Source organism: Scardinius erythrophthalmus, assembly GCF_964197995.2.
Source record: "Scardinius erythrophthalmus genome assembly, chromosome: 20".
NCBI lineage: Eukaryota > Metazoa > Chordata > Actinopteri > Cypriniformes > Leuciscidae > Scardinius > Scardinius erythrophthalmus.
The window spans coordinates 18452277-18474003 of record NC_138240.1 but is presented as its reverse complement, the minus strand read 5'-3'; the positions used below and the strand labels follow the sequence as shown (position 1 = coordinate 18474003).

At 35.8% G+C, this 21727-nt stretch overlaps 2 protein-coding genes across 2 annotated transcripts in view; one reads left to right on the top strand and one right to left on the bottom strand.

Moving 5' to 3' along the window:
• Positions 1-1915: 1915 nt before the first annotated feature.
• Positions 1916-21727, top strand: part of rnf180a (ring finger protein 180a) — a gene marked incomplete at its 3' end in the record, with an annotated part of 20977 nt that continues 1165 nt past the window's right edge. The window contains exons 1-3 of the mRNA XM_081348246.1: positions 1916-1990; positions 13685-14341; positions 17414-17645. Coding sequence (XP_081204372.1) covers positions 13742-14341; positions 17414-17645 — 832 coding nt within the window. The 5' untranslated portion in view covers positions 1916-1990; positions 13685-13741. The remainder of the gene's footprint in view (positions 1991-13684; positions 14342-17413; positions 17646-21727) is intronic.
• htr1aa (5-hydroxytryptamine (serotonin) receptor 1A a) lies at positions 10483-11685 on the bottom strand (the record flags this gene model as incomplete). Its single annotated transcript, XM_081348775.1, has 1 exon — positions 10483-11685. One exon carries the CDS (start codon positions 11683-11685, stop codon positions 10483-10485), a length of 1203 nt encoding a protein of 400 aa, XP_081204901.1.

Genomic DNA, 21727 nt, shown 5'->3' with positions numbered 1-21727 from the left:
CTTATACAAGGTGAGAGACAACACATTAGCACTGTGTAATAACCAACAATGATGAACTCTGAAGTAGTTCATAGTTTATTAGGCAGTCCATTTGGATCCAAAGTGACTTTTCGTATACTAATTGCAAGGACAGATCCCACTGGAGCAAAGTGGTGTTAAGATGTCCAGTGACACTGTGCCCAGTCTCATTGACTCAATTACTGGCTGATCCCTGTATAGAAATTAACTCATCCTGTGTTAGACAGATACTAACACACTTATGATTTTCTGTCTTCTGCTGCATTTATTTACTGAAAAATACAGTAAAAACAGTGATATTGTGAAATATTATTTTTATTTGGTTATATATTCGAATGTAATTTATTCCTGTGATGGCAAAGCTGATTTTTCAGCATCATTACTCCAGTCTTCAGTGTCAATTTATCTTTCAGAAATCATTCTACTACACTGGTTTGGTGCTTAAGAAACATATTTTCATGCAGCAGAAAAGGTTTCTTAAAATGACTTATTTAGCCATAAACATTTATTTTGTATTATGTTATATGAAAGTTATATTTTTGTCCTTTTGACAGTTTTCTTTGTTTTTCTTGTGTATAAGTGACTGACAGCATCATATGTGAGATTAGCCAGTCTTTCTCTCTTGGTGTTTTAGGGGTTATTGTTGTGATGAAAAATTGGTTAAGTGTGTTAAGTTAAGACTGTTTAATTCTGTAAGAAAAACAGAGCCTCAGATACTTTGATCTCCTGAGATTTGGACAACACAAACGCATACTGCCATTTTCCCAGGGGCCTTCATCCAAACTACCTCCTGTTCCTCGACAAAGTGTGAACTGCCTATGTATAACCCTAGTCAATGCAAATTCCTATTGTAAGTTCATGCCCCACATTGGGGAATGTTTTGTCTTTGGGTATTTAAAGAAATGTTTCAAGAGGCTCAGGGCGATTTGTAGCCAAATCAGCCTGTAACGAGGATGTAATGTCCTCGGATGCTCAGCGTTATGAATTTTTTCTAATGTCAGTTATGCATCTATTACTCTTTATCTCTGAGCATTTGATGTAATTTTACTGATTATCTTTGAATTGATTATGTAATTGGCATGATACATTTACCTGACTAATAATAAATTGGTACATTTGGATTTATTCTGACTTTCTCTGAAATTATTTACTCTAGTAGATTACGTTAAATGGATAACACCACGATTCTATGCTCAGGTTAGTAAAGGACTAAAATCTAGCTTAGTTGGAGCAGAGGAGCACAGCAACTGAAGTTTTACAGATCTGACTAACACACTGGCATTAGTCATGTATACTTATACTGTATGGCTAATAATGGGTTTTCCGTTTAGAGTGGTGTTAGACCAATCTAAATAGGGTGAACCTCAACCTCTGATTATTTATAGTATTATTCTAACTAAGTGTACGTGGGAAACTATGACATGATTATATAAAGTTACCATTAGAAGAAGTCAAGTTGGTCAGCTTGGTTCTATGGTACTGGTCATGGTAAGACTATATCTAACCAGAGGCCATGACTCATGACCATTACCATAGAACCAAGCTGACCAACTTGACTTCTTCTAATTCTAACTTTATATAATCATGTCATAGTTTCCCACGTAGTTGGACTAAATATATTCTAGAACGAGCAAAGTGGAGTACGGCCAACTAGGATATTAGTCAATCGCCTCTGTCTACTGACCGAGACTGACGAGTTTGTGATTATGAGATTGTATACCCAGCCGGTGCGAGACTCTACCCTGGTAATCCAGAGTTCTCGCGAGAGCACAAGTTGAATTTGCTCAGCGAGTTACTCTGGTGTCGAGTATTGATGCTCATTAAATATGCCCCTCAATCTGAGCTGTACCAATCACACCGTGTTATCTGATATAGGGGGGCCAGAGGCCCTATCTAAAACAGGAACAGAAGACGCCTCTCGAATCGTTCCTTTGCAAGAAGGACGTTTTTGCTGTTTTGCCGACCGGATACGGTAAGAGTCTAATCTACCAGTTAGCTCCGCTGGTAGCTAAGCATATGGGGCTTGTTGTGATTGGTCATAGTGTTATCCAATTGCGTGCAGTGAGATTTTCAAATGCATGCATGGTGCCGCCCCTCGAGCTGGCCGATTTTCATTAGTCTTACAGTTTCATTAATCTTACAGTTCATTGTTACAGTAAGTGATCGCTGATGAAATGAGACGCACTGTTCTCTTCCTGCCAGAACCCTACAACATATGGTTGTTTCTTAATTTCTTGTTGCATGTCAAAAATGATTGTTGCGCTCAGTTAAACTTGTGCTAAAATTCTAATGGTATAAAGCTGGATTCACAGACAGGGCTTATAAGCCAGGACTAGGACATTTAAGTAGCTTTTATAAATGTGCCTCAAAAAACATTACTGATGTGCACCTTCAGACAAATCAATGGCAGCAAGTTGCTCTCAGTTAAAACAGCTCAAACTAGATGTAAGACTTGTCTGTGAAACCAGACATAAGTGATTCATTTCAGTTGCTTTCTGACAATTGCCAAATCACCCCGCTGTGTTACACTCGTTCTACCCTTACAAAAAAACGTTACAGTGTTAATAAGTGAACTATATCGTCGGCCTTCCCGGAATGCTTCAGTAATGAGGCATTTCCTTCATTCTCCTCAAGCATAAATGTACTTCCAAGTACATCAAACATTGTTTACTATTAACATTTGATTTGCATCCTGCTGTTGCTCTCTGCTCCGTGGACGTGGAGTGGAAATTTAATGCAAATGAGGGGAATCTTCAGACTAATTTGTTTGAAGCCTGTCTGTCCTGCATGCTTCTATTGTGCTACTGAAGGGCTTTGATGTCATCAGGTAATTGCTCCCTTAGAACTGCGGAGGTTCGGCTTTAGAGCATCTCCATGGTGACCAGCACAGCTCTCAACATTGGCGACAAGTTTCCAAATAACTGTGTAATATTTATTGGTGAGGTGGGGGTGGGGGGTCTAAAGAAGTGCAATAACTCGTTGCATTTTGCATATCTGATGGCAATGGCTAGAGAAAAGCTCTTTGTGATACTCATCTGAATGAAATTTTAGCATTGTTCCCTGCATGTGGACAATTTAAATAGATTAGCATGTAATTAAAGACAATCTGCTGCCTAACTAAGTCAACATGATACTGGAAGTTGTGATATTCTTTTCCATTAGACTGAGGGTACGTTTACACAACAACGATGTCCTAAAAACGGAAAAGTTTTTCCTTTGTGTTTTTGAAAAGTTTCGCGTAGCTACAGACACAACAATGTTGTCAAAACGATCCCGTTCACATGGATCAGTGAAAACCACTAAAAACGCTGTAGGCCAGGCTGAACACGTAATACGCACGTGCATGACGTCACCGTTTTCTCAAATTTGCGTTTTTATAGTTTATACAGAAAACTTGCACTTTGAAACACGTTTTAATAGTTTGCATTTTCAGACCGCCAAAACGCTGTTATCGTGTAAATAAACTGCCAAAACGCATAAAAAGTTTTTAGTTTCAACGTGATACAGGAAGTTGTGATATTCTGTTTTTAATAGACTCTGAGAATTGCACTTTATTAAATACTGTAATAAAACAGAGTATGAATCATATAAATCTAAGCCAAAAAGTATTTTTAACATTCACAAGGTATGTGAATGAATTATTTAAAATATTAACTTTTTTTCTAAATAAAATTTGATTAATTAATGTTCAGTAAATTATTTTGTTGTTTTACATATTTATTGAACATTTTATAAATTCTGAATGATTTTCATTAGTGCTGTCATACGATTAATGCCGATTAATCAAATCTAACATTTACACACACACACACACACACACACACACACACACACACACACACACACACACACACACACACACACACACACACACACACACACACACACACACTTATATATATTTACAAATTTTATGTTAGATGCAATTTATTGCGAATAATTGATTTGACAGCACTAGTTTTTATTTAAAAATATACATTATCAATTTTTTTATTAGAATTTTTCATAAATAATTGTATTATATAAAAAATAGATAGAAAGATAGATAGATAGATAGATAGATAGATAGATAGATAGATAGATAGATAGATTTTAGCGAATAATTGCGATTCATCGATTTGATAGAACTAGTTTATAAAAATACATTATCAGTTTTTATTATTATAATTATTTCTTAATAAAACGTTTTTAATAAATTATTATTTTTTTATTATTATTTTAATAATATAAAAAAATATATTATTATTTTTTTAAATATATATATATATATATATATTTATTAATTTTATACATTTCATAAATAAAGGCATTGTTAGCGCTTGAAATTTAGCTATATCACTAATTGCTGTTTTTGAGTTTGGTCAGATGCTAATTACAAAGTATTATGATTAAATGTGAAAAGTCGACCGGGTCCATGCGGTTATATTCATCAGCTTCGCCTCTTCTGTGCCCCACATTCTCCGTCTTTTAATGTTCAGACGCACTCTCTCTGGGCAAACCACAGGCACTTAAAGGGAAAGCTGGCTGGAATGTGCTACAGGCCAATAGCAGCGAGACCTTCAGCTGAATCTTAAATGGCTCAGTCAGTGTGTGAAAGAAAGCTAATGGATTTACTCATTTAATGGAGCTGGTAGTAAAGAAATAGAAATTGTGCTGCTCAGTCCACATCGCCCAACACCATGAAGAGAAAGAGCGCAGTGAAGAAAATCGATCCTCTCACGTTTTAGTAAAAACCGCCTGTATTCACACATTGTTACAACTACAATAACATGTCAGCTGTGTCGGTACAAACATTAATTGAAGATGAGAATGAAGAGTTTCGCTACTGCATCTGAAGTAAAAAAGCGCTCAAAGGCCCCAGAGTCAGTCAGAGGGGATCAGAAACGTGACGTTTGTGTGTGATCATGACTGTCGCTGAAGAGGTGACTCATGACCAATCACACAATGACATTATTTTGCCCCTCGGCTAGTCTCTATTGAGATGCAAAGATGTAAAATTGCTATTTTTTGCTAGTGCTAATTTTTCTCTTTTTATTGTCTTCTTGCTTGGTTCATTTCAGCTGAAGCACCAAGGATGGAGAGAAAGAGAGCGCAATAAGGAAAATTTACATTTGACTAAAGACAGTTTGCATTCAAATGTAAAACGTCTTTCAGATTCTGTCAAACCACATTACTCAGTCACTGGCTCGTGTGCAACTCATTTTCTGCTGTATATAGGACTTAAATCAAACATGCCTACACTATTGCCTTACAATAGCTACAAAGATTGTTGTGTGCATAAAAACAGTTCTACTTGGAAAATGTAACAAATGTTTTATTACCAACCTGTAAAAACAAGGTTTTACTGAAACATAACTCAGTAGATGTAATCTGATTTCTCCAGCAAGGTAAAATTACTTAATAAGTTTGATACAGTCTTTCTTGTTTTATATGATGAAAGTCCTTTTCCACCTTGATGTAAAAAAATAATTCCTTACTCTTAATTAATTTAATTGAAAATAAACCATTTTAGTTGGGTCAACACAATTTCGTTTGTTTAGATCAAATTAATTTACACTACAAAATAAGAATTTATAGGTAGACATGCCTGGTTTTTAAATAATATTTTTATACATTTATATTGTTATTTTGTATTTTTATATTATGTTTAATACATTGCAAATAAATCATATACATTACTGTTTAAAAGTTTGGGGTCAGTAAGATTTAAAAAAAAAAATAATATATATATATATATATATATATATATATATATATATAAATTCAGCATGTATTAACTTGATCAAGAGTTTAAACAGTTAAGACAGTGTTATATTCTGAGTGTAATGAGCAAATAAATGCTGTTTTATCTAACTTTTTAAATAACTTTTTATTCATCAAAGAGTCCTGGAAAATGTATCATGGTTGCCACAAGGAAAATAAGCAGTGCAACTGTTTTCAGCATTGATAATAATAAGAATAAAAATGTTTCTTGAGTGCCAGATCAGCATATGAGAATGATTTCTGAAGGATCATGTGACACTGAAGACTGGAGTAATAATGCTGAAAATACAGCTTTGACATCAGGAATAAATTACATTTTAAAATATATTAAAACGAAGAAAGACATTTTAAAATTGTAATGACATTTCACAATATTACAGTTTATAATAGTATAGGCTATACTGTATATGGCAGCTGGCAGCATATTATAAAATTGTTTTATACAAAGGTAAAACTGAGGTAAAATTGTAAACAAAGCAATTCATTAAAATGTTTTATATTTTAAACAGCTTTGAACAACTTTAACCCTTTCATGCTCAGTGGTCACTACAGTGGACAGCTATTAAAAAAGCATTTTCTTGAATTTGCATGGGTTTTGATAGTTGCAAATCAACCTCTTCAGTGGACCCTGGTGCATCATCCTATACATTGCAACCAAGTGGCAAGCCGTTGTGTTTCGATTTTTCCCCCCTCCAAACCAAGATGGCCAATGGTCAGTCAGAAATGCCAAGTTGCTCCGGAATATCCACCCATTCCTTCTATCCTATGAGACTCTTGTAGGTATAAAAAATATTGCAGCATCAAGCAATATCTGATGAGTCATATCACAGTTAAATTTTCCAAGTTTTGATTTTAGGAGAAAAATCTGATTAATCGTCTTTCCACTGTAGTGGACCTCATGCATCAATGGCTATATATCAGCTACAATTCATACTTATACTGTGAATATTGTTTTTGAAAATACTTAATCTGCAGTGACTTTTTTTGACTGTAAATAAATGTATTTGTATTATTAGAATGTAATTTTCATTGACATCAAAAAAAGATATGTGATTACATAATGTATGTCATTTGTAATGCATTACTTGTTAGATCAAAAAGTAATCTGATTATGTAATGCATGTTACAGTTACTTGTAATGCGTTTCTTTACTCGTAACATCAAAAAGTAATCTGATTACGTAATGCATGTTACTTGTAATGTGTTTCTTTACTCGTAACATCAAAAAGTAATCTGATTACATAATGCATGTTACAGTTACTTGTAATGCGTTTCTTTACTCGTAACATCAAAAAGTAATCTGATTACGTAATGCATGTTACTTGTAATGCGTTTCTTTACTCGTAACATCAAAAAGTAATCTGATTACATAATGCATGTTACAGTTACTTGTAATGCGTTTCTTTACTCATAACATCAAAAAGTAATCTGATTACATAATGCATGTTACAGTTACTTGTAATGCGTTTCTTTACTCGTAACATCAAAAAGTAATCTGATTACGTAATGCATGTTACTTGTAATGCGTTTCTTTACTCATAACATCAAAAAGTAATCTGATTACGTAATGCATGTCAAAGTTACTTGTAATGCGTTTCTTTACTCGTAACATCAAAAAGTAAACTGATTACGTAATGCATGTTACTTGTAATGCGTTTCTTTACTCATAACATCAAAAAGTAATCTGATTACGTAATACATGTTACAGTTACTTGTAATGAGTTTCTTTACTCGTAACATCAAAAAGTAATCTGATTACATAATGCATGTTACTTGTAATGCGTTTCTTTACTCGTAACATCATAAAGTAATCTGATTACGTAATGCATGTTACAGTTACTTGTAATGCGTTTCTTTACTCATAACATCAAAAAGTAATCTGATTACCTAATGCATGTTACTTGTAATGCGTTTCTTTACTCGTAACATCAAAAAGTAATCTGATTACGTAATGCACATTACTTGTAATTAATTACTTGTTAGATCAAAAAGTAATCTGATTAGGTAATGCATGTTACTTGTAATACATTACTTTACTCGTAACATTAAAAAAATCTGATTACGTATAATGCATGCTACTTGTAACACATTACTTTACTTGTAACATCAAAAAAGTAATCTGAATGCGTTATGCATGTCACTTGTAATGCATTACCCCCAACACTGATCATTTCAGATGAGATCATTGAGACATGAGACATTTCTCAGAGGAGGGCTATGCTAGAAATGTGTCCATCTTGAACATAATCAGAATTATCAGCTAATAAGGGTAAATCTCCATACTCTGGTGCCCTGGAGGGAGCATCTGAGTGGTTTCCACAGTTGTACCTTGACAGGCTGTAGAAAATTCTGATGGAATCACGTCCTCATGTTCTGATATCAAAGATACGCGAAGTGCAACTTGTATTAAGTTAAATTGCCTTTGCAATATTTCGCATTTATATTTTTTGTATATATTTTATAGTTTTCACATGATTTGATATAATTTTATTGATTAGTTTGTTAAATACACATACTTTATCTGTTTGATTATTGTATTATGTTTAATACAGTATCTCTTCAGTTCAAACCATAAACGCATGCTGTCCACTCAAGTGGATATCTGAAAATCTCTTTGAAAAATGTGTAAAAAAAAAAAAATCAAATCTTGTTTTTCATGAGTTGTCCTTTTAATACGTACACGCAACAAGGTCATGTGCAACAATCCAGAGATCCAACAATTATCACAAATTATCAGATGTAGTTTGTAATGATTATTTGCTATATGCTTTTAACATGCAGGGGAAAGATCCATCAGAGCATGCTGTGTAAGAGCAAGGAAGTGATGATTCATAGGTCTTTGCCAATGTATCACTTTTAAAAACGAAAAGAAATGACAAACATGCAGCTTAATCTCTTCTTCTTAATGCTCAGAAATGAAGGTCAGCTGAGTAACTAACAGCTACTATACTGTAGTCTCTAGACTGAGACTTTCCTCAGAGGAAGAGAATGAGGATGTTCTTTTCACTTGTCATTTAACCTCACAAATAGTTATTTCAAGGTTAGAATGACCTTGTGAATGTCCCTCATGGCCATTTCAATTTACTCCAGGGCACAAGGGGGAGGAGTTCATATTATGCCTTTCCCCTATAGTTTGCAATCAAGCCAAAGTTGGTGGCTGGTCATTTATAACTTTGACAGGGGGGCATGACCACTGTCTTCAGCAGTGCTGGTACATTTAAAAATAAATGTCACAAGTGAAAATGGTTCAAATTAGTTCATTATGTGCTAAAGGAGTGAATCAGCAAAATTTCACTCCAGCAGAGAGGATATTACCACGAGTGCTTTGTGTTCTTTCACAATATCCTTTGTCTAGTTATCAACGCTGTCATCTCATCCGAACGGCCTCGTCCGTCACATGGCAGCGTGTCAGTAAAACGGCACGTTTACAAATGTAGGAGGAAAGGCAAATCATTAACATTACATTGGGTATTTTCCATTCATCTTTTCTGACATTTATATTTTGCCAAGGTTCTATGTGGGCAGAGCCTTAGGATGTTATTTGAATAACATTTCTGCACCATTGCCTCTCCCATGACTGTGCATGCCATGTGGCCACTCGAAAGATGCATTGAAAATGTCATTGGAAGTGGAGGAGGTTTATAATCTGTAAGGACTAGCTTTAAAGAATTAAACATCTGGAGAGACATGTTAAGGATGTTTGGGGTGGCGTAAGCCAATTCGATTTACGAGAGGAGGTTTATATCGAGAGCTGAAGTCATGTTAGTTGCCTTGGACTTAATTGAGGGTATTAGGCTCTTTAAGCCCGTTGAGGGTTGTAATTTTGAATCACTTGAACTGGTTTACAGGTTCTACATTAGTTGTATTAATGCAGTGTGGCACGACTGCAGTAAAAGGCCTAGCTGTGCCCGATGCAAACGGATCATTGTGTACGCACTGCATCTCTGATACTGGCACTGACATTCAACACATGCTTTACATGCTTTAAATTAAACATCTTTGACTTAAGAGAAGCTTCTTTATGTGCCAAACGAAGAAAAAAACGCATAATAATCCTTTTAGCGAGTTCATTTTGTAAGACTAACTCATTTATGAATATGAATATATAATATAGATATAATTTATGTTTTTGTTCATTACATTCTTGAATTGTACATCTGAATGTGGTAATGTGTACTTGAAAGTTTTTCCAACCCTTCCCAACTGCAATGATTCAAATACAGTGAATTGTTTGTGATCTAGATTTATGTTTTTATTTCAAGGTATTTCCAGTCAGTCTATGTCATATAAGAAAACTCTGCTGAAAACAAACAGATGTAAGAGAAATGATTTCACATTACATTTTTCTACATTAATAATCTGCTGGATATCGGTGTCTCTGTGTGCTTACAATCCCACCAACAGCTCCTTGCTCGGAGAAAGGTGCCTTTCATCATGTACAGTATAAAACAAAAGCATTTTTTAAGGGCTTTATTGTTTAATGCACGAACTCAGCTGGTCTGAGAGTCTTGATCTAATCTGAATCCATCCAGTGGTATATGCACATTGTGTTGTGGTGAAAGCAGATTAACTTCACAGATAAACAAATACACAAGGACAGAGCTCCAGCTCTTCTTGTGCTGAAGTACTGTCCATTAATGCCTTTAGAGCAGTTCTTTAACAATCAATATCTGCATATTAGCCGCCATCAAATAGCTTCGTTCACTGTCTAATACATTTGCATTTCAAGATCTTCTTAAATGCGTTCTGGAAGTCTTTGTTAAAGTACGCATATATGATGGGATTCAAAAGTGAGTTGGAGTATCCGAGCCAGTTAATGACTGCCCTCAGCCACTCGGGCATAAAACAATCTTGACAGAAAGGCAAAACAAGCGCCACGATGAAGAAGGGCAGCCAGCAGAAAATGAACGTGCCCATAATGATTCCCAGAGTCTTGACCGTTTTGCGCTCTCTGGCCAGAGCCACTTTGCGCTTCGCTTCCGTGTTTTTCTCGCTTCTGTTCTCGAAGCACGGCTGAGGGTTGTTGGGCAGGCTCAGGTGGTTTTTGGAGACGGTTTGAACTTCTGTGATCTCGAACGACTCTCCGTCCTCCGCGTGTTTCAGCGCTCCGTTTACGCACAGCTGCGGCTCCACGCTTCGCCTCCAAGTTTTGCCCAGCTCGCTGTTCGCCTTCCTCGGGAAAAGCGCCGGAGACACCGCGAGGCATTTGTCCGCGATTTTGGCTTTCTCAGGTTTCTTTACCGTTTTCCTTATACGAAACCTCGCAGCTTTGAATATCCGCCCGTAGAGGACCAGCATAAGGATGAGGGGGATGTAGAAAGCTCCAAAAGTTGAGTAGATGGTGTACCCGTGGTCTTGGCTGATTGTGCACGCGTCGGGGTCTGCCCGGTCCTCCGGTTTCCTCCAACCCAACATGGGCGGAATGGAAATGGAAAATCCTATTAGCCAAGTGAGGCTGATCAAGATAGCCGCTCTTCTGGGGGTCCTTTTATTCACATAGTCTATGGGATCGGTGATGGCCCAGAACCTATCCAAAGCGATTGCGCACAGGTGCAGGATGGAAGAGGTGCAGCACAACACGTCTAGAGAGATGAATATATCGCACATCTCCTGTCCCAAAGTCCATTTGTTCAAAACCTGATACAGGGCTGCCATGGGTAGTACCAGCACCGACACCATGAGGTCTGTGACGGCCAGAGAGCCGATAAGATAGTTGGCCACATTCTGAAGCGATCTCTCCAAGGCGATGGCAGCGATGACACACGCGTTTCCCAATATGGCAAACAGAATTAACGCAGCCAGGAAAAGCGAGCCGATTATTTGGTAACACAGAGCAACTTCACTAACTGTCGTCTCGTTCCCGCTCCAGTCTTGGCTTTCTGTGGTGTTGTTGTAACTCTCCATGGTGAGAGCGGTCACTCAGAAACAGTCCCTCGCGCCGGTCACCTCGCTGCTCTGAAGACGCATGGCGGGCTCCGGGCTCAGCAAGTGCCGCACGCTCGAGCTGCGATCATTGGCGCCCAGTGACGAAGTGAATTCATTTATACGAGACGTGCTAAGTGCGTCAGAGATGGTTGAGAGGTTTGCGCGCGCACTTTGCAGAGCTGTAGTGCAAGCTTTAAAGTAGTGCAAAGTTGTATTTAGGATATGAGCTATTCTGATATGTTTTGAGATATTCAACAGTTGATGTTATGAAAGTTGAGCACACAAATTCAAGAACGTGCTCGTTCACTTGTTTCTTGGTTGTCAATTAAGGCACAATTATGAAGAAAAAAAATGAACAGCCTTCTAAAACTTTTATATTTGTTTATTTTATTTTTGCAGTGCTAAACTAATTGCACTTTTTCCAACCAATCTGGATTTCCTTACTAATGAAAAATATCAGCTTGAAATATATCTGGAAGAAAAAAAAAGTTGAAGAAAACAAATGGCTATATAAGTTAAATGGTTGGAAAGAAAGATTACAAAAATTTTACAGAGCATATCATTCTGTGAACAACTAATGAATTGAAAACGTATACAAATAATTTATTCATTATTATATGCTCATTGCAAAACTGACAGTATAATATGCCAGTATAAATGACGATGCTTTCGAATATCATTAACAGTTTGATGATTATTAGAATTATTAGAATAGAATAGAACAGAATACACTCTGTGACTTGTTGTAGAGATGCATCCGAAAAAAACAACACGTTCAGCACCACGGACAGTTCCATGTTACCCAGAACGGAAATCTGCTGCCATCTGGTGAAAGCATGGCAAAAAGATGAAAGAACATTAATGACGGCGAAGTATCGAACGAGACCCCGTTTCCTAACGACTCAGATCACTCTCAACACCATGCAGCATAGATTTTCTCTCAAAAGCGCTTGAATATAAATAATATCAATACATTTATAACTCTGGCTATAGCAAAGCCGACAGCATACTCGGATGATTAAAACAGAGAAGGGTTTGAGAGCATGATTTCGAAATTAATATTAATTAACATTACATCATATAATGCCTAACCCATTATTACCATGCAATGACATTCAACTTGAATGTCTCTTTGGTTTAAGTTGTTTACATGTTTTAATCTTTTAGCATTATCTTTTTCTATCATTTAAATAAAAAAATCAATATTTGAATAGTCTATTAATGTTTAATATTTACAATGTATTTTGTTTAAAAATTGCATTAAATTGATTTAACATTTTCTTGAAATAACCTACAACAAAACCATTGTTATCCATTGAAATGTACATTAAAATTAAAATGTTAAAATTAAAGGATCATTATGAAAATATATCATGCATTTTATATTAATATACATTTTACACACATTTCTATATTGCTATATATATATATTATTTTATTTCATATTATATTATTATGTAATATTTAATTCAAAATATTAAAACACACCTACATGCGCACACACACACACACACACACACATATGTATATATTTATATATATATGTGTGTGTACAGTATATATATATATATATATAATTTTGTGAAAAGAATTGTTTACTTGCACTTGTAACTTAATCACTATAGGAATAAAGCTCCAAGAATAAGACCACACAAACTGTATGAAATGAGCGCGTGTTTCGTTTTCGTCGGCATGGCTCAAATTCCCATATGCTGCCAATTGTTCAGATAGAAAAAGAGCTGACCGTGTATTTTGAAAAAGGTTGGTCTAGTTATTTCACCTAATTTTACCACCCTTATAACAATGCATGCATTGTGAGCTGTTTGAATTCTATAGGCCCCTAGAGACAATTGGGTCGCTGAACTGCCACTATTTAGGGGGCTTTACCTTTGTCAACAGTGCAAAATGGCTCAGGGGGCCAGTATGTTCCTGCTCACCTCTTCAACAATGAACTCAAATGTTTCCCGTTCTGCTGCAGAGTTGGGTGCAGTGGGGGGGAGGACTCGTTTCGCCAGTGAGTTGTCTGATCTCGGAGATGGGCTCACAAGGAGGAGAGGATTGTGGGCGTACGGCTGAGGCCCTGTGCTTGGAGGTCAGGCCCCTGCAGAGGGCCACACTTGGAGTCAGACTTGCCCACAGGAAGGCATTCAGTCTGGACTATATGGATACCCGTCGAGAGGCTCACTACAGGGGGCGACACTCCCCACGAGGATTCTCTCATCTGCTCTTTCCAGACTGTGATGTCCTCACTGGACATACGCTGAGGTCCACAGCCAGCCAGCAGGCCTCCACTTCCCCATGCCATCGGATAAGCCCTCCTGCTCAGCCTCCCTATAGTAGGGCTATGATGCTTTCGAGGAGGTCCGATCTTGATCCTGTTAGATCGGATATTATCAGAGGCTCTCGCGAAGATCAGGGAGCAGGCAGCTCCTTCAACCACAGAGCTCCTCTGATGTCTCTCAGCAGCTCTGAGGAGGAACAGGAGGTTGGCAGAGTGACTTCATCCCTGCTCACACCTACTCCCACTGGGGAACGCAGGCTGAGCAAGAGAGAGAGGAAACGACTGAAGAGCCTGAGGAGGAGACAGAGGAGGAGAGAGCGCTGCAGACAGAACCAGCAGCAGGAGAACGTGCAGGTGAAGCAGAAACACACACTTTCAAAAGCAGTTCAAGCTGGGATTCATGTGTGACAGACCAATGCTTTTCTGTCAGGATATTAGCTTTCTTGACTAAAGAGCTGCAATTTTAGAGAAGTGAGAATATAAGATCAGGTCCTTTGCAATTACTGCAAGTCTCTGTCTATCAATTGTTCTTGAAATGAAAAAGACAATGCATTAACAAACTTAAATAAGATGATATGCTTTTAAGTTTTCTATAAAGTTTTTTCCGTAAAGTTGGTGCCAAAAGATTAAATTAATATATAAATAAATACAAAATAAATAAATAAAATAAAAATAAAAAAGCTACTTGATTTAATCATAAAAATGTCAAACATAAAGAAATAATTTTAAAATTAAAGAAATGGGGAAAAAGTGAAATATTTCATTTGTTTACCTGCGTGTCATGTGGTCTTTAACCAATATCAGAGAACCGTGAACATGCGAATAAGTTGTGAAAATACTAACTTAATATTTCAGAGGATACTTCATAGAAATATTTTAGGTTAAAAGAGTTTGGCGGACAAACGGAAGTATTATCTCTGAGCTCGATAATATATCAACATCGGAGGTCTATTACTGTAGAACTATTAGGTCTATTATTTTTATGATAAATATGAAACTTTTGACATTGAAATGAGTTTTCAGTTAAAACAATGGAAACACAATGGTACAATGGATACACCACCCAGAACAACAAGTAACTGATTGCAGATAATAACAATAATAATAATAATTCCAATAATAGGCTTATATTTGAATTTTGTGATTTTTGTTTCAGTGTTTGTTTTGTTGCTAGACTGATTATTTTCTGTTGTGCTGGACTTTTTCTTAAAATATTTTTCTCAAATTAATATCTATTAAAATTAAAATAACATATTTTGCAATAATAACTGGCTGGCACACAATCCCTTTCATGTATTCATATATTTAAAAATATTATTCACTGCTGCTTCCTTTTTTTTTTTTTTTTTTGCTAGCACAATATAAAACTGAATGATCACTCCTGGATCATTAACATAGAATGTATCATTTTCCAGCAGAGGGCACCTTTTAACAATCAACAGGTTCTGCATTAGGGATTCTCAACTCAATGCAATAAACCCATTCACCAGCATTAACGCTCACTGTATCACTGTTGTAAAATTTCAAGTGGATGTTTCTCTTCACAATGATTAATCTTTAAAGCACAACAGCCCAAAGTGTCTCATAAGAAATCACAAACCATAGACAACGGCTCTTAGAAACCACTGGTCCAGTAATTCACTGGTTTTGGTCTGATTACTACAGCCTACTCAAATGCATTTCTAATTGTCCAGTGGCTAGAAGAGGGGTGAGTTGTGATTTGGCAGGAGGAGGTAAGGACCCTTCATACTTCAACAGTGAAGAGAAACATAAATCCTTCGAGTTGTAGGCAGTTTTTCCCCCTTTTGGAGAGCACATAACATCTTTTTGGTACAGTGTGGCATGGCATACCAGTTAAAATACTCTTGTTAATTTAACAAATTTGCATAATGCCTGCCTACTGTATGGTCTTCATTGGCTGTGTTGGGGGTAATGATTTACAAGTAATGTGAGTTACGTAATCAGATTACTTTTTTCAGTTAGCTAGTAAAGTAACACATTACTTTTAAATTTACAGCAAATACCTTCAAATAAGTAACGCAAGTTACTTTGTTTCCCCATTTATTGACTGAAAACCTGTCCTCTTGTTGAGGGAAATCGGAAGTGTAGACGCGTTGTGTAAACATGATGGTTATTGTAGTTCTATGACTAAATGTGAGCATGCATTTATTCATCTCACTTGCACAAAAACAGATTCAGTATTCCTCAAAATTAATAAAAACAGTGAAATACAAACTCAGAATATTACGCAAACCTGCAATAATGAAATATGTTAAATAATACAAATATACTTTGTGTATTTATTGTCACTTTAATAACTAATGTCTTTGTAACCGTACAATAAGCAAAAATGACTTTTTATTGCTGAAGCTGAAAGATTTGTTTGAGTTGCACCCTATACAGAGGTTTAGTCATTTCACTTTTGGTGTGAAAAGGCCATTACATTTGCCAATAAAAATATATAACTTTTTTTTATTAAAAAACAAACAAGCAAGCCCAGCCCAGGTGAGAAAAAGTAGCACATTACTTTCCATAAAAAGTACCATAAGAAACAATTAGAAACTTTTTTAGGGATTAACACAATATTGCAATTCATTACTTTTACAAGTAACTTTCCCAAACACTGTTCAATAGCTGCCTGTTGACACCCCGTCAAACATTGTTGTTGTAGCTGAGGCTAACATGTCGAGAAGATGCTGTTTTATGTGCTGCGAAAGCAAATCTACTTTGCATGTAGTTCAATAGGATGAGGATGTGGACACGGGCTCAAATTGATATGGTAAAACCAACGGCATTGTTACTATTTGTATCACTGTGTATACAGGTGAGGGAGCCTCCAGAGCTGAAATTCAGATATGGTAATAGGCGTTTGGTTTCCAACACATGCTGAAAGCAATACACCAATCACAACAGACTGGGCCATCTGACCAATCAGACCACAGCAGCTTCTCAGTAAAAAAGATGAAGTTAGAATCCTTTAGTGAACTGAACCATTTCATACTCTGTGAGAAAACAGGTGACACTGCAGTGTAAATTGTGAGAAAATTAAAGTGTTTTTTGACCTTGGAAGCATGAAAACCTAATGGAGACATTAAAAACAAAATTCCATGTGATATCCTGGGTTGTCAAGTGGGATGTGGAGACTTTTATGAGATGTGTATTTGGTGTTAATGACACAACTAGGGAAAAAGGAGCATGGTCTCTGGAGGTCCCAATAGGCAGGAGAGCTGTAATTATGCGGACAGTCCCTATGCATCAGAGGAGTCTTGTGCTTAATAGTCCAACAACCAAGTGTGTTAAAGGTCAAGTTAAAACACTGTTTATACGAACCATCAGCATAACATTGAAAGCGATGCTCCCTTTTAAAGGTGAAGCTCACCAGATTGTTGAGTTTAACAGCACTGAGTCATCTCCTCTCTGTTGAAGAGCTCTACAGGGAACCCATCTAGCAGCAGTGAGGATGAGGAGCTGCCCAGCCGGGATCGTGAAGGCTATATCTGTGCAGTGTGTCTGGATGTCTACTTCAGTCCATACATGTGCCATCCCTGCAGCCACGTCTTCTGTGAGCCTTGTCTGCGGACACTGGCCAAGAACTGCCCCACCAACACACCCTGTCCATTGTGCAGAACCACCATAACACATGTTTTCTTCCAGAAAGGTTTGTTTCAGGAAAAAATATGTCTTGAAATGTCTGGTATCTTTTTATAAATGTGACTTATAATGTTAATAATAATATTATGTAAGGAATTATTGGGTGTGCATTATTTTTCAATAAATCAACGGCCCAGAGTCAATTATTCCGCCTATACTATGGTTACCACACCTCAAAACAAACTTCAGATCATGTATTTCAAGACATTTGTCAGGTTTTTGTCCTTAAATTCTCTTGTAGGCTTTGTAAGACTAATTTCTTACGCATCTAATCCGAAGCCTCCGTTGCTAATTACAAAAGGTCATTTTATAGCTAGTAATGGAGGCTTCAGCCACTGATAGCAGAATTCAGTTATTAATGCAGTAGAGAGAGAGAGAGAGAGAGAGAGAGAGAGAGAGAGAGAGAGAGAGAGAGAGAGAGAGAGAGAGAGAGAGAGAGAGAGAGAGAGAGAGAGAGAGAGAGAGAGAGAGAGAGAGAGAGAGAGAGAGAGAGAGAGAGAGAGAGAGAGAGAGAGAGAGAGAGAGAGAGAGAGAGAGAGACGTCAAATGATTTCAATTTTTTTGGCACAAAATTACATTTTTATTATGTAGCCTACGGACTAGGGAAAGCACACTCTTTCTCCCGCTCTCTCTCCCACTCAAACGCGTATGGCAGGCCGTTTTAACTTTTATTCATTTCCAGGATTTGAATTGTTGATATCAAGAATTACATTTTTGATATCAACAATTACATTTTTTGATATCAAAAATAAAGGTTTTTACTAGTAAGAATTGTATTTCTGATATGTGTATTCAGAATTTTAACCAGTAAGAAATACATTTTTGATATCTGTAATAGTTTTGTCGTATGGCAAGCCGTTTTAGCTTAAATTGTACCCAGCGTTACTCGTCGTAATTGCATTTTTACTAGTAAGAATTCAATTAGAGAGCTCTACAATTCAATTCTTACTAGTAGCAATTACAATTAGAGAGCTCTCTAATTCAATTATTACTAGTAAGAATTACAATTACAGAGCTCTCTAATTCAGTTCTTACTAGTAAAAATAACAATTACAGAGCTCTCTACAGTAATTCAATTCTTACTAGTAACAATTCCAATTAGAGAGCTCTACAAATGAATTTTTACTAGTCATATATCTCCATTGACTTCCATTCATTTTTAATTACAGAGCTCTACAATTGAATTGTTACTAGTAAAAATTACAATTAGAGAGCTCTACAACTGAATTGTTACTAGTAAGAATTACAATTAGAGAGCTCTACAACTGAATTGTTACTAGTAAGAATTACAATTAGAGAGCTCTTTAATTCAATTATTACTAGTAACAATTACAATTAGAGAGCTCTCTAATTCAATTATTACTAGTAACAATTGCAATTAGAGAGCTCTCTAATTAAATTCTTACTAGTAAGAATGCAATTACAGAGCTCTCTAATTGAATTTTTACTAGTAAAAATACGAATTAAAGATATGTATAATTGCAGAGCTCTGTAATTGAATTAAAGAGCTCTGCATTTGCATTCTTACTAGTAACAACTGAATTAGAGAGCTCTCTAATTGGAATTGTTACTAGTAATAATAGGATTAGAGAGCTCTCTATTTAAATTGTTACTAGTAAGAATTGAATTAAAGAGCTCTGCAATTGCATTCTTACTAGTAACAATTTAATTGTAGAGCTCTCTAATTGTAATTCTTACTAGTAACAATTCAATTGTACAGCTCCGTAATTAAAAATGAATGGAAGTCAATGAAGACATATGACTAGCAAAAATTCATTTGTAGAGCTCTCTAATTGGAATTGTTACTAGTAAGAACTGAATTAGAGAGCTCTGTAATTGTAATTCTTACTAGTAATAATTGAATTAGAGAGCTCTCCAATTGTAATTGCTACTAGTAAGAATTGAATTGTAGAGCTCTCTAATTGAATTCTTACTAGTAAAAATGCAATTACGACGAGTAACGCTTGGTACAATTTAAGCTAAAACGGCTTGCCATATTGTCGCCCTTTTAACATTTAAAACACATGTGAATTGTTGATATCAAAAATGTAATTGTTGATATCAAAAATGTAATTGTTGATATCAACAATTTAATTGTTGATATCTGTAATTATATTTTCACTAGTGAAATGTCACCATAGGCTGCCATTCAAAATCAATTGTTGATATCAAGAATTGATTTCTTACTAGTAGAAATATAATTTTTGATATCAATAATTACATTGTTACTAGTAAAAATGGCAATTACTGATATCAATAATTACATTGTCACTAGTTGAAATGTCTATTCTTGATATCAACAATTGAATTGCTACTAGTAAAATTTTTCATTTTTGATATCTGAAAATGTATTTCTGATATCAATATAATTTCAGATATCTAAAATGGCTTTCTTACTAGTAACAATCACATTCTTGATATCAGAAATGAACATTGTCACTAGTGAAAATGGAATTCTTGATATCAAAAATGAACATTGTTACTAGTAGCAATTCAATTGTTGATATCAAGAATAGACATTTCAACTAGTGACAATTGAATTCTTGATATCAAAAATAAAGGTTTTTACTAGTAAGAATTGTATTTCTGATATGTGAAACTGGAATTTTAACTAGTAAGAAATCAATTCTTGATATCAACAATTGATTTTGAATGGCAGCCTATGGTGACATTTCACTAGTGAAAATACAATTACAAGAATTATAGTTTTTACTTGTTGAAATTCAATTGTTGATATCAAGAATTATCATTTTAACTAGTGAAAATGTACATACTGATATCAAGAATTAGCATTGTTACTAGTGGAAATGTAATTCCTGATATCAAAAATTGGCATTATTACTAGTAGAAATCTAATTCCTGATATCAATAACTATCATTTTAACTAGTGAAAATTTTGTTGTTGATATCAAGAATTCATATCCTGTGAATGATTAAAAGTCAAAACGGCTTGCCTATTGCCATTCCAGGATATAAATTGTTAATATCAAGAATTATAGTTTTTACTAGTTGAAATTCAATTGTTAATATCAAGAATTATAGTTTTTACTAGTTAAAATTCAATTTTTGATATCAAGAATGAACATTTTTACTAGTTGAAATGTAATTCCTGATATCAAAAATTACCATTGTTACTAGTAGAAACATTATTCCTGATATCAAGAATTATAATTTTAACTAGTGAAAATTGAATTGTTGATATCAAGGATTCATATCCTGGAAATGAATAAAAGTTAAAACGGCTTACATTTACATTTATTCATTTAGCTGACGCTTTTATCCAAAGCGACTTACAATTGCTATATATGTCAGAGGTCGCACGCCTCTGGAGCAACTAGGGGTTAAGTGTCTTGCTCAGGGACACATTGGTGTCTCACAGTGGATTCGAACCCGGGTCTCTCACACCAAAGGCATGTGTCTTATCCATTGCGCCACACCACCCCGCTTGCCATAAACGCGCACACGCACAACAGTACACACACTTGCACAGAAATGTGTGTGTTAGCGCAGTAATAGTTTAACAACTTAAAAGATACATGACATTTCTCACTAGCGAGGTAATAACGGCTCTGTGTGTGAGAGAGAGAGAGAGAGAGAGAGAGAGAGAGAGAGAGAGAGAGAGAGAGAGAGAGAGAGAGAGAGAGAGAGAGAGAGAGAGAGAGAGAGAGAGAGAGAGAGAGAGAGAGAGAGAGAGAGAGAGAGAGAGAGAGAGAGAGAGAGAGAGATTAATCGTTTATGAATTAACGTTAGTGAGTCTCTCAACAGTGTTCGGCAGCAGCATCTCAGCAAAACTGTAAGTTTATCTTCTCCAAGAACAGAGCCGTTATGTAACTTTTAAGTTTTTAAAGTTGTTAAACTTTTTTTTGTTGTTGGTTTCTGACGTCAACCCGATTTTCATTTTCAACCACAATACAACGTCTGTCCAACGTTGGAAATTAACGTCAATCTGACGTTGGATTCTGACATCAACCTGATTTTCATTTTCAACGTTGGGATTGGTCTTCTAAATGCGAATCTTGTCATTGTTTTGGAGCACACTAGCTTATAGATAACAGTAAGGCTAACATATAAAAGCCAAAAAAACGTTAA